Source organism: Theropithecus gelada, chromosome 15 (genome assembly GCF_003255815.1).
Source record: "Theropithecus gelada isolate Dixy chromosome 15, Tgel_1.0, whole genome shotgun sequence".
Classification (NCBI taxonomy): Eukaryota; Metazoa; Chordata; class Mammalia; order Primates; family Cercopithecidae; genus Theropithecus; species Theropithecus gelada.
The window spans coordinates 6,134,399-6,148,658 of NC_037683.1; the positions used below are offsets into that span (position 1 = coordinate 6,134,399).

General features: G+C 44.8%; 1 protein-coding gene across 1 annotated transcript in view; it reads left to right on the forward strand.

Moving 5' to 3' along the window:
- DDX31 (DEAD-box helicase 31) overlaps window positions 1–14,260 on the forward strand; it is a 79,368-nt gene that overhangs the window by 26,252 nt on the left and 38,856 nt on the right. Inside the window, 2 exon segments of the mRNA XM_025359266.1 lie at window positions 2,727–2,786; window positions 13,262–13,312. Coding sequence (XP_025215051.1) covers window positions 2,727–2,786; window positions 13,262–13,312 — 111 coding nt within the window.

Sequence of the window (14,260 nt, forward strand, 5' to 3'; positions counted from 1 at the left end):
TCCTTTAGGGTTGACTCAATTAATGCAGACAGAGCTCTCCGTACAGGGCGTAGCACACAGGAAGTGCTCAGTAAATGTTAAGCGCCTTTATTATTATTGTTTTTATCTGTCTTTCAGAAATAGTTCTGTTTTTATAGTTTAAAAGTTTTTTTTTTAAATAATTAAAATTGTGTTTTTGTAGTTTAAAAAGGAGAATGTCTGTGTAGTATTTAGCTTTTGCAGTGGAAGACAGGAGGTTATAGTATCCCTGTGTTTTATTTTCTAAGTATTAGGGGTAAGTTTCTTGTTCCAGACTAAGCTGAAACTGTCCCACTTAAGTTTTCCTGACTTATTACCCTGGCCACTATCCTGCAAGGCCTTAGCATGGTCTCCTTAGATGGTTGATATGATTCTAAATAAGTTTCTGAGCATTGGATAGAAGTTACTATTTGCAGGGTAGTTGTGATGATGACTGACATGATTCTAAGTAAGTTTCTGAGCATTGCATAGAAGTTACTATTTGCATGGTAGTTGTGATGAAAGCCCCAGAGTTTGGTAGGTTTTTTTTTTTTCTTGCCTCAAATCTGAATACATCATAACTAGTCTTTAAGGTGTTTCGTAAGCTTTTATGAACTTTTTTATTTTTTCTGATTCTGATTCTAAGATACAGCCGTCAAAAATGATCATTTATAAAGACCGTGCAGCAGACTGGACAAATGGATCTGTCCTTTTGAGGGTCTGAGCACTGACTCAGGAACACAGTTCCCAGGTTCGGGTATCATTCCGGCCCTTTACCGTGTGTGTGTCCTTTGGGCAAGTTCCTTAACCTGTCTGTGCCTCAGTTTTTTTCTTCTGGAAAATGGGGTGATGATAATACCTACACATAGGGTTGTTGTGAGGATTAGCGAAGTTCAGACGTGTGAGGTGCTTAAGCCAGTGTCTGGTATGTGGTGAGCACTCAATGAATGTTTGTTGTTTGTATGTCTTTATCCAGTGTACTCAGTGAGGTGTGCCCTGGGCTTCCAGCCATGGACAAAATCTACGCACATGAAAGCCCAGAAAGACATGCCACAGCACACAGTGACTGTGCCAAAGCAACAGAGACTTTACTTTTTTCCAGATTTTGGGTAGTTTGGTTCTATTTCTTTGTATTTGCTGCTGACGGGTGAATGTGACCAACTCAAGTGCATAGAGCATCATGACTGAAGAGCGTTCAGAAGGCACCGTTGCAGGCTCATACTGAAAGCATTCTAGGATGCTCACCTTTTGGTCCAGGAAGTCTGTTTCTAGGAATTTAACCTAAGAGAGTAATTAAGAATCTACACAGTGACTTATTTACAGAGATGTTTGTCACAGCATTGATTGCAATATTACAAAATCAGCAGGGCGCGGTGGCTCACGCCTGTAATTCTAGCACTTTGGAAGGCTGAGGCTGGTGAGTTGCTTGAGCTCGAGTTCATGACCAGCCTGGGCAGCATGGCAAAACCTCGTCTCTAACAGAAAATACAAAAATTAGCCAGGCATCATGGTGCATGCCTGTAGTCCCAGCTACTCAGGAGGCCAAAGTGGGAGGATCACTTGAACCCGGGAGGTGGAGGTTATAGTGAACTGAGATTGTGCAGTGAGTCTGGGTGACAAAATGAGAACCTGTCTCAAAGAAAAAAAAAAAAAATCGGAGACAACCTTCATTGCATACAACATTGGTCAAATAAATAATGGCGTATCCATTTAGCTGAGTACTGTTTCACCACAACAGATGACCTGGTCTTTGGATACTTATTGGCATGAAGAGATGTTCATATTCTGTTGCTATCTAAGAGTATGTTAATAGTATAAATAGTAGGGTGCCATGTTTTTGGAAAGCTACATATTTGGTTATGTGATGCATAAAAGGGGAACTCGGGAAACATCAAAGTATTCCCAGTGGTAGTGGTGGTTTGCCTTGAGTGGTATTTTATTTTCTTCCTTTAATGCAAATATATTTTCTCTTCAATTAAAATACATAGTTTTATAAATATCTAATTTTTTTTTTTTTTGAGATGGAGCCTCGCTCTGTGGCCCAGGTTGGAGTGCAGTGGCGCAATCTCGGCTCACTGCAAGCTCCACCCCCCGGGTTCACGCCATTCTCCTGCCTCAGCCTCCCGAGTAGCTGGGACCACAGGCGCCCGCCACCACACCCGGCTAATTTTTTTTTTTTTGTATTTTTAGTAGAGACGGGGTTTCACCATGTTAGCTAGGATGGTCTCGATCTCCTGACCTCGTGATCCGCCCGCCTCGGCCTCCCAAAGTGCTGGGATTACAGGCTTGAGCCACCACGCCGGGCCATATCTAATCTTTTTTAAAACTGCCTGTAGAGAAGGTTGGTTATTCTTTATTCCTTCAGAGCACTTGTAGGAGAATGTTTAGAATACATTGCACACAGGTTTGGAACCCTGCACGCAGGAGCTTGCACCTTCCTGTTCTTGTTTTTGGCCATTCCTGGAGAGTGTGCCTCCCCTGGTACTGTCTCCCAGAAATGTGCACCCTCACAACCCCTGCTACTTCACCGTAGCCTCAAGTCTGGTCCTGTAAGTACAGGGTCATCTTAGAAGATATAAAGAATCCACTTCTTCCTCTTTCCTGGCAAGCCTCTCTCTGCCTGAAAATAGCTCTAGCAGTAGGAGATGGAGCGAGCTAGGGAGATCTAAGCCTACCTTGCTGGAGTTTGTCTCTGAGTTGTAAAGCTCTATTTTTCCTTGTTTTTGTAGGAAAGAACAGCAGTGTTTCAGGAATTTTCACATTCCAGGAGAGGCGTCCTTCTTTGCACGGTACGTATCGTCCTGTCTTCCATGCGAAGGCTGATACATTTCTGTGATGGCTGTGCAATTTTTTGTCTCTTGACAGTTTGTCCTGTGGTCAGTCCTACAGGGCCCAGGAACACTAGGGGCCCCTTGGTGGGGCTGGCCTCTTTGCACTTCTTTCTTGTTACCTGACAGGGCCACAGATAGCCAGCCACCACCGTGCAGAAGACTTGGCAATTTGCTCACTAATAGTGGCAGCTGTTGGTCTGAAAATGTGTGAATCTTGGAGATTTCTATCCACCCAAAACTTGTAAATTACAGCTATCGGGAGTAATTAGAGCTGAGAAAGTCTTTCCACAACAAAATGACTCTGCTTGCCTCTGCTCACCTTTTCTTAAAGGAAAATTGGTGCATTTGGGCCAATTTTATTTGCTGTTGTCTCTGACTGTCATTTGCCCTGTGATTTCAGGGCCAGCTCCCTCAGCCTCAGGCTCTGCAGTCCTGGATAGCTGCCTCCTCCAGCACAACACTGACCTTTTAAACTCCTGCCTCTTGTGCTCTTTCGAGATTAAAAACTCACACCTTCAGTGTTCTGTCCCCACCGCCCGGGGATTCACTTTACCGTAGTTGTTGCTATCTCCAAAGATTAAAATGCCTTCTCTGTTCCATCTTGGATGATGTAACTTAATCCCCAGCTGGTTAATGGAGAAGTTCTTATATATACAGTAATGAAATTGTACTATAAATTTAGTCAATCCAGTGAACAAGTGCTGGGTAGAAACAAAGATACTAAGCTGTTTGAATGCCCATCTAGGCCACATTTGATGCAATTACTTTTTAAGGAACTTGTGTTCCATATTCACTGTTAAAGGCAATGGAGACTTTTCTAAGTGTTGAGTTTCTGTATGAGTGCAGCATGGTTTCTTGTGTGTATATATATGTGTGCTCACCTGCAAGAGGGGGCTTGTTGGTAACCTGCTTATCACAGTGTCGGTTCTCATGTGTGCGAGGCAAACAGTGGCTCTGCTGACACTCATTCAGGCCTGAGAGCTGTCACTATGGAATGCTTGCCTCCTGAGGAGATCTGTGTCTGACCAAGTCCTTCCCTTTATGAGGCCCATCCACGAGTCAGATGTTCAAGCTTGTTCTAAAGCCAGCTTTATGCATGGCCTATAGTGAAGATATATTCTAAATAATCTACTTAAAGAAATTTGTTGGGCCAGGTGCAGTGATTCATGCCTACAAGCCCACCACTTTGGGAGGCCGAGGTGGGAGGATCGCTTGAGCCCAGGAGTTCACGACCAGCCTGAGCAACAATATAGCAAGACCCCGTCTCTACAAAAAAAATGAAGGACTAAAAATTAGCCAGGTGTGGTGGCACGTGCCCGTAGTTCCAGCTACTCAGGAGGCTGAGGCGGGAGGATCACTTGAGCCTAGAAGGTTGAGGCTACAGTGAGCTGTGATTGCACCACTGCATTCCAGCCTGAGCAACAGAGTGAGACCTTGTCTCAAAAGAAAAACTTGTCAACAGTCCTTTATATCTAACAATACTTTGTGGAACCTGACCCCTGTTTGTCTCTTTTCACCCTACTCCCCCTTGTTCCCTACCCTTCAGCCAAACAGCCCCCTCTTTCAGTCCTCGAATGTATCATCTGGCTTTTTCTGGCCTTGGAGCCTTGGTTCATGCTAGTCCCTCTGCCTGGAACACTACCATGATTTTGACTAAACCATCCTTAGGTGTCCCCTTAAATTTTATGTCTTCAGAGAAATGAAACTCAGGAGCCCCCTGTTCTTCCCCACGAGGCCATCCCAGTGCACCCTTCATTTCTTCACCGTAATGCTTATCCCGCCTGGTCTAGGTACCTTCCCAGCCAGTCGTAAGCATCGTGAAGACAAGGACTGTGATTTGTTTGCATTTCTATCCCAGTGTCTAGCACAGAGCAGGCACGCAGTAGGTGCTTGGTTTTGTAGATCGAATTGGGGGCAATAGATGGGGCCCAAGAAACTCGATGTTGAGGGCTACCAGTGTGTGTGTTTTTCTAAAGACAGACATTAATAGACTTGCTCACTGGGAATGGGTTTTTCATTCCTCTGGTGTTACCTGAGAAGTGAATGTTCTGGACTGTCAAAATAGAAAGCAGTAGGAACCTTTGGGGTGGAGTTCAGGTTATGATAGGAACAGAATATTTTATCTTTGACCCATAACATGCTGGATTTATCCCTCGGAAATTGTTGAGTCTCCCAGTACGCAAGCGCTTTACAGACACGGGTGAGCTGTAAGCCTTAGAGAAAACTGCAGGTATCTGAAGTTCCGCTGTTTGTATTTTTAGTAGCTCTGCATGGAAGAGAAGATTATTCTTTCTGAAATAGTTAATATAATTCTTGGTGAGGTCAAAAGCATACGATCACTTTCCTTGTTCTGTCCGTCTGATGATACCCGCAGGCACGTGGTATCAGCTAGACAAAGAATGCCATTGTCTTGGCAAAGCACAGTACCTCCCAGCCCTCTGCGCCCTGCCAGTCCCGGGTGCCACACGTAAAGAAAACTCCCTCGCCCACAGCCTGATTTGTCTAAAGCCCTCAGTCTTTGTTCATTTTCTAGTCCAGGTCACTTCAGTTTGCTGATCTTTTGGGAGCTCTCTTTGCTGTGTAGTGAAGATGACTGGAGAAGAGCTGCATGGGGTTCGTTTCTCTCGGTTGCTGGGCCAGAGCGGGAGCGCAGGTTCCCAGTCATGGGAAGTCCTTCGCTTCCTCTTGGTGTTCCTGCCCCTTCTGTCATGCTTGTTTGCTCTAGCTGACGCTTCTGGCATATGAGAGTTTCGGGGCGAGTGGGACGCACACGCTGTAATAGATCATGCCTGGGTCGGGGGAGATGCTGCCACTCTGCATCCTTTTAAGCAGCCTGTTGCTTGCCAGGCTATCTGAACGCTCTCCAGGAGCCTCCTTGGTGTTAATGAGGAACGAGGGCCACTTCAGGACGAGACAGATGGAGAACTGGCTTCTTTTGATAAAGAGGAATCGTGTTGTTAATCGTTACGTGGGGATTTTCCCCCCTTTATACTGTGCCTTTTGCCATTTTAATTTATCATCCCAAGATCCTTTTAACAAGGCCAGAATGAATGTCTTTATGAAAATTTGGAAATAGTGATGTGCCCACACAAAAGTTCACAATTATGCTATTTCCTTTACTGTTACAAAGTCCCCCACCTCATTTTCCTTCCTGCTAGGAACTGTTAAGGGTGCGTGTGTGTGTTTTATTTCATTTTAATTATAAACATCTCAAAAGCAGGGACCTTTTTAATTATCATGCAGCTCTCAAGCCCTGATATGTGGCTTGTGTACTGTGGCTGTTGAGTAAAGGTGTGACTATGGTAAGATGGAGTCTAGGCAAAGCTTAGTTGGGGGCAAAAGAAATCAGTTTGTGAAAGACGAGGAATCCTCACACATTCACAATGTAATTTTGTGTCTTCTGGAAAACTAGATCTAAGAAAAAGCCAAGTAAGTAGGAAGTAGGGATGAGCAGAAACGAGGCATTGGAAGTTCAAAGCCCACTTTCCCAAGTGGAATTAAGCAACCAAAGGGATCAGATATCAGACACTGGATTATGTGCAAAGTATTATTTCCTCCTGCTTATAGTGAAGAGCTCACACTAAGCCAGAGGAAAGGAACCTGGTTTTTAATACCATCATTATGCTGATGAGTTGATAAACAGAAGTACCACTGACTGGCCGGAAAATGGAGTTTCCGAGCCACCTGATTTTCAGGCTGGTACTAGGTTTTCTGTTGGTCTCCTGGTGGCTCTCCTTGGTTGTCCCTGGATGGAGTGCAGTCACCTTTTTCCCAGAAAGAAGCTACCCGCAGCCTCTGCTGGGTGTCGACTGTCCCTCGGCGTCCTCCTTGGCTGTCCAGCGCACGCATTTCTTTTTCGGAAGATGCACCTAGATCACCTGTGCTGCTTTCCTCCACCTTCTCAGTATTTTTTTCCGCTTGAAGCATACTGTTCTGTCTGTGCAGTTCTTAATTTCCTCTCCTCCTGGGAAATTTCCACCATGCCAGGAGGCTAGGAGACAAAGGAGATAAGGCTGTGAGAGTCACAGAATGTCAGTTCTGTGCCCCAAATAAATGTAGACTTTCGTGCTTTTCTCTGGGGTATGCTTTTTAGGTAAAGTTTATCTTTTTCATTTTATTTTGTTTGTGTTAACGGAAAGATCATTTGGAGATTGTTTGCTGTTTACTCAGTTACGCTAACTCATGTTGCCAGTTTTTTGGCGGCTCCAGCCAAGATCTCTCGCCTCTGACAGCTTCTGCACTCTCTCCTTCCTCCTCTGATTACGCAGCCCAATCTGTCACCCGGACAACGGGGGCCTGGACCCTGCTGATGGCTTTCCACACACGGCAATAATGACTTTTGGCAGGCCGGGAAGGCGTCAGAGGCGAGTGTGCTGTGTCCCTTCTCAGAGAGACGGCAGGCCCCCTCTCCCTGTTAGTAAAAGCACTTTGTGAGGTTCTTGGGTAAATAAATGAGTCATTTTAATCCAACTGACAGGCTGGCACCTGAGCAAGCTGCCTTCCATCTGTACTCCTAGGTCTCATGGAGGCAGCCAATTGTCAGGCCCAGGGCCTTCAAGGCCTCACCGTTGAGTGTCTTTCAGAACTGACTTTAGCAATTCTTTTGCCCTAATTAGCTTAAAGGAATAAAATGAAGCTACATCTAAGTCCTAAGAGCAGACAGAACAGAATCCTCTGCCGAGTCTTGGTGGGTCATGATCTCCTGTTGATCTGATGTAGCTGGCTGACTGTGCTCCAGCGAAATGGAGGCTCTGCTGCTTCCCTGCGACCTCTCCCAGGGTGGGGCGGGGGCAGAGAATGAGATATGATGGAGGAGGAGAGTACAGAGACATTGAAGTCACTTCTCGGCCTAATTGCCATCATACCAGTTCTTACTTCACCAGGGTAAGTGAGATTTATAGAATCTCAAGAATACTGAGATTTGTAGGTCTCAAGATATTCGTCACATACGTGGTCTCATTTGATCTTAGCAACAACCTCATGATGTACATAGCATGGTTCTCCCAGCCATTTTCTAGGCGGGGCAGCTGAGGCTCAGCTTGCTGAACTGACCCACGCGGATTGGACAACCCCTAAGTGGGGCTGGACCAAGCAGCCCAGTTCTCTCTTCCTAGACCAGGACTTGCCTTTCTTTCTCCTTATTCACTGTGGTAGCCTAAAGAAATGGCTGAGTTAGATCTGGGGGAGAGAAAACAAGGAGTATTGGGCAGCGGTTGGCCATCAGTGAGGTTCCCCCAACAACACGCATTAGTGGGAGACCTGAAGATTGTGTCTTAGCCTGTTGTCCAGAGCTAGGTCACCTAAGTAGGAAATAGAACCTTGAAGACACAGTGACAGTCTGCCGGCGTCCTTCGTCACTCACTGTTGCAGCGTGTTTGGACTCACAGTGAGTTTCATGAACATCACACATTATTTTAGAGTCTTTAGAGTCTTAGTGTTTGCTGGTTGAATTTACTAAGCCAATGAGCGTTAAATTTTTTACAAGGCCTGTCTGTGAAGCTCGAGCAGCCCGTGCCTACATGTATCTCCCACTGCGGGGCACTTAAAGAAATCAGTTCTTCACAAGAGCTTTGCAGATGTAAGAACTCATCAGTGTTTCTAAAAACATAAACTGTAGTTGGTGTAGAAAGCTGCTCCCGCTCCCCTTTAGATAGAGAACATCCTAAATTGTGTTCTCAAAGGCATCAGCTCTGCAGCATCAGCCTTCCGCTTCCAGAGCCTGTGGGAGCTGTCTGAAAACACTTTGTGGGTGGTTGACACACTTTTAGGACATTTAACTTCTGCTTACACACTTACAAATGCAGCCTAGCCAGCATTCAAAGGAAACCCGCAAATCTGAGGTACGAGTGAAGGCAGACAAATCCTGAGGTACCCTCAGTGGTCCTTCTAGGGGAGTGATGGTGGGGTGGTATCTCCCTCAAGTCCTGCCTCTGACCCTGGGGGAAGCAGGAGTGTGTTTCTTTTTTTTCTTTTTCTTTTTTTTTTTTTTTTTTGAGACAGAGTTTTGCTCTTGTTGCCCAGGATGGAGTGCAATGGTGCAATCTTGGCTCATTGCACCCTCTACCTCCCGGGTTCAAGCAATTCTGTTGCCTCTGCCTCCGAAGTAGCTGGGACTACAGGCACGCACCACCATCCCTGGCTAATTTTGTATGTTTTGTAGAGATGGAGTTTCACCATGTTGGTTATGCTGTTCTCGAACTCCTGACCTCAGGTGATTCACCTGCTTCAGCCTCCCAAAGTGCTGGGATTATAGGTGTGAGCCACTGCGCCCACCGGGAGTGTGTTTTGTATAGTACTTCACATAGTATTATTGTTTTTCAAAAAGCTATGTACAGGCCGGGCACGGTGGCTCACACCTGTAATCCCAGCACTATGGGAGGCTGAGGCGGGCGGATCATGAGGTCGGGAGATCGAGACCACTGCACTCCAGCCTGGGCAATAGAGCGAGACTCTGTCTCAAAAAAAAAAAGAAAGCTATGTACATATGAATCCTTTGTGATACCTAACAGTGGGTGAGGGGTGGGCTGTTTTTACAGAAGTATCGCAGAGCTGTGAAATGGAAGGAAGGAATGATAGACTTAAAGAGTCATCGAGGTAACAGTACAGACAAGGGCCATCAATCAATGCTAAAAGCCTTGGGTGAAAGGTTTTAGGAAACAGGACCATGTTATTCGCATGGTCTCAAAGTGTCACTCCCCAGTTACTCGTTACAAAGGAGAAAGTCACCTTCGCAACAGAGGGACCCATACAGGACAGACTGCCCCGGTGTGTTTCCCGACATGGAACCGTGGGAAGCACACACCACCCTGAGGTTGTTTCTGCCAGGAAGCCTAACCGGAACCTTACCATGAGGAAGCAGTTAGACAAATCCAGTTGTCTGATGTCCTCAGGAACATTTTGATGTTCTTAAAAAATGACAGACATCGAAAAACTAAGTAAGTCAATCAAAGGCAGGGGTATGGTTCCAAACAAAGGAAGTCTACAGAGACGTAGCGGAATGCGTGATCTACCATCTGATCCTAGTTTAGGAAAGAAAAAACAACTGTAAAAGGCATATTAAGGCGTGGTGGCTCATGCCTGTAATCCCAACGCTTTGGGAGGCTGGGATGGGAGGATCGCTTAAGCCCAGGAGTTTAAGACCAGCCTGAGCAAAAAGAATCTAGATTAGCCGGGTGTGGTGGAACTTGTAGGTAGTCGTCCAGCTACTCAGGAGGTTGAGGCCGGAGCGTCACTTGAACCCAGGAGGTTGAGCCTGCAATGAGCAGTGGTTGTGCCACTGTACTCCAGCCTGGGCAATAGAATGAGACTCCATCTTTTAAAAAAAAAAAAAAAAAGAGACATCTTAGGTACAGTTGGAGAAATTTGAATATGGACTGTTGATTAGAAAATGCTATTCAGTGTTAAATTTCTGAGGTGTGGTAATAGTGTTGTGGTTATGTAGATCAGTGTCCTTTTAGTTAGGAGGTGTGTGTTAAAGTATTTAGGGTTAAAATGTCATGATGTTTGCAACCTACTTTCAGATGGTTCAGAAAAATGTGCTTGCATATATGTATGTGTGTGGGGGCATGAGTAGATAGATAGAACACAGATGGGCCAAAGACTGGCGGTAGCGGAATCTAGGTGAAGGAGTTACATCTGTATTTCCTTAATCTAGGTTATACTAGTCTTTTAACTTTTCTGTAGGTTTAAATTTTTCTAAATAAAAATTGTAGGGCCGGGCGCGGTGGCTCAAGCCTGTAATCCCAGCACTTTGGGAGGCTGAGACGGGCGGATCACGAGGTCAGGAGATCGAGACCATCCTGGCTAACACGGTGAAACACCGTCTCTACTAAAAAAAAATACAAAAAAACTAGCCGGGCGTGGTGGCGGGCGCCTGTAGTCCCAGCTACTTGGGAGGCTGAGGCAGGAGAATGGCGTAAACCTGGGAGGCGGAGCTTGTGGTGAGCTGAGATCCGGCCACTGCACTCCAGCCTGGGCGACAGAGCGAGACTCTGTCTCAAAAAATAAATAAATAAATAAATAAATTAATTAATTAATTAAAATTGTAGGGGAAATGGTAAGGATTCATTGTTAAAAGAAAGCCAAACACAGAGAAAAGTAAAAATCCCCCTAGATCCTTCCATCCAGAGATAACCACAGTTGGTGGTTTTGTGAGCTTCCATCAAGGTATTGGTTCTCCATCTGCCTATTTAATGTTTTTTGGGTGTTGTTACCCCTCCTTTATTTTTCTTTAACTTTTTTCTTGAAGAAACCAGATCATTTGTCTTTTAGAATACCCTACATTCAGGATTTGGCTAATTGTGTCCTCATGCTGTTCAACATGTTCCTCTTTCCCATACTTCCTGTAAACTAGTAGTTGCATCTAGAGACTTGATTAGATTTAGGTTCTAGTTTCAGGTTTTATTTTGTTTGGTGAGAATATGTCATAAGTGATACTCTGTATTTCCTATAGTGACAGCTGTTTATCTTTTTAAATTATGCCAAGACACTTCCACCGTCTGAGTCAAAAGTATCAAGGTTCATTAAAGAAAGTGTAGCTTCCGGGCCAGGCGAAGTGGCTCAGGCCTGTAATCCCAGCACTTTGGGAGGCTGAGGCGGGCGGATCACGAGGTCAGGAGATCGGGACCATCCTAGCTAATATGGTGAAACCCCGTCTCTACTAAAAATACAAAAAATTTGCCGGGTGTGATGGCGGGCACCTGTAGTCCCAGCTACTCGGGAGGCTGAGGCAGGAGAATGGCGTGAACCCGGGAGGCAGAGCTTGCAGTGAGCCGAGACCGTACCACTGCACTCCAGCCTGGGCAACACAGCGAGACTCCATCTCAACAAAAAAAAAAGAAAAAAGAAAAAGTGTAGCTTCCATCTTTATCCTATCCTTCCTCTTTTCTTCCTCCCCTAGTGGTGACGATTTTTTTGAGCTTTGGGGATTCTTCCCACCATTATTTCCTACTGAAATATGAGCAAATATGTTTGTATTTTCCCAACTTCTTACACAAGCATACTAGACATTCTCAAAATATATCCTAGAGTCTCCATATCCGTATGTAGAAATCTTTGTTCTTTTCATAGCTGTATAGTACTCTGTTACATGGGATATTGCTGTATTTTATCGAACCTGTCTTCTGCTGGTCAACAGTGTTTTTCTAGATCTATAATCATATATGGTGCTGAAATCAATGGCCTCATGCCCATATCATTTTGTATTTTTGTCAGTGTATCTTTTTTTGGATGGACTTCTAGAAGTGATACTGCTCTGGGTCAAGAGCGAATGCACATGTAATTTTGCTAGATACTGCCAAATTCCCTGCCATAGGGATTCCCACCAGCAGCATATGAGGGACATAGGATCATTTTTGATGGTGGAATGCGGTATAATATAATATGGCCTTGAAAAAGCAAAGCAGACCTGGATTTGAGGATTATTTCCACTTCCCAGCTGTGTGTCCCCAAACAAACTACTTAATCTCTCTTAACTTTGGTTTTCTCATCTGTCAGATGGGGGTCATAGTTGTTTTGAGGATTAGTCAAGGCAACGCAGGTAAAGATCTCAACGCAATGTGTGTGGTGGATAGTAAGTGTTCAGTAAATGTTGACTGGGACACTCTCATTACGACTGTTATTCTTGAAGAATGAATCCTGAGTGCAAATGTTAGCTAAAGTCAGGGAAATTCCCACTTTCCAGTCTGCTGGAATGGTGAGAGCCTAGAGAGAGTAGAGAATTTTTGCTCTTTGGGTGGTGACTAGTTGAAAAGACACATAAAATTAAAAAATAAATCTCCATTGCTTTTATAGTTTTTCAGCTCTCTAGCTGAGTCTTTGACGTGATTAATGGGTTTGGCCTGTATTCTAATCCAGCCATCAGAAGAGACGGAGGATTGCTGGATCCTTGCTGCTCTCTGAGGCCAGAAAGCAAAATCCTCAGTAACTACGTTGCACTTCACTCCCACAGCGAATGCCTTGAGGGGAGATGTTCGAGAGCACACCTCAAGGCCAGCTTGTTGTTCAGCGTTGCTCGTGGTTGTGGCAGGGGGATGATGATCCATGAATGTGTTCATCATCAAGTGGTTTTTCAAATAAAATGTGTGTTCAGAGTTCTTTACATTACGCAACTGGTCATTACTGTTTAAGTTCCTAGGCTAACCTGTCGATTCTTTTAGCAAAGGGTGTTGTGACTCCCTCATCAATGGATTCTGTAGAATTTGCCCTGAAATCAGAATTTTTAACCACAAGAGGACTGCAGTGGGTCCCCGAGCCCCCTGAAGTTGTATGCAGGACTCTGTGTGTGTGTGTACTGGGCATACACATGTATGCCCGAATGTGTGTGCACTGTGGGCGGGTGAACTCTCAGAGTTTGTGTTAAATTATCAGACATATCCAGGACCCCAGAAAGATTCAGAAACTCAGTGTTAAACCATATTCTTTTCTTTTTAAAGGATGTTGCAGCTCGGGGCTTAGATCTCCCTCAAGTCACGTGGATTGTTCAGGTAATTTTTTAGTTGTTAAGGTGTAAGCTTGAGGCAGGAATATATGATCATGAGTAGATGCATTGGCTTTAAGTAGAATAATTATTATTATCCTCTTGGGTGTTGCCCTGGTAACCGGCAGCAAACCAGCCTTATCTGTACAATTCCCCTGACATCTTTCCTTAACCCAGCCCACCTCACCACTGCAGCAAAACAGCCAGAATGTGCGTTCACGAGAGGGAGGTGGCAGGCTCTCCTGCTTCTAAACTAATTCATGTCACAAAACAAAATTTCAACAATCTGAAAACAACAGGAATTACCTCAGCCCCTGGGAGGCCTCATTGTGTCCAAAAGGAGATGGCTCAGCTGTCCTGAGAGCCATGTCCATGTACATTGACCTGCAGGGAGCAGTTAAGTTCCTGACAGCATCTTACACATACCTCTAGCCTTAGACGCTTTGCCAGAGGGTACAGGTGTTAGCACTAGAGTCTGGTGGTTTTAGTTTTGTTTTTTCTTTTCATTAGTCTACAGAATGGTATTTTTAAGCCCTTCTGTGTGGGGGCTGGGGGACACGTGCCCTGTTGACGTGAGTCATGGTTTATTCACATTTTAGTGGGATCGCGTGCTTGTCACTGGCCAGGATGTCTGATCTGCTCCCTGCAGATGATCACTTTAGAACTGGAGGCATTGTGTCTTCTTTCCTGCTGGCCACAGAGTGAACTGAAGATAAGGCAATGATGATTTTAATGTACGGGAGGCCAGACATACAGAATTGATCATTTAGAGCTTATATTATGAATATTGATTCGTTTCATATGCTTAGCCTCCCATACATTATATTCATCTTGGCCCTCATCTTTTTGATTTGTGTAGCATCAAAGGGAAAAAAAAGGAAGAACGAGTGGATGGTCAGTTAGCTTTAACGATGGCAAAGTTATTGCCAAAGAAAACATAAAATGCTGTGCATTA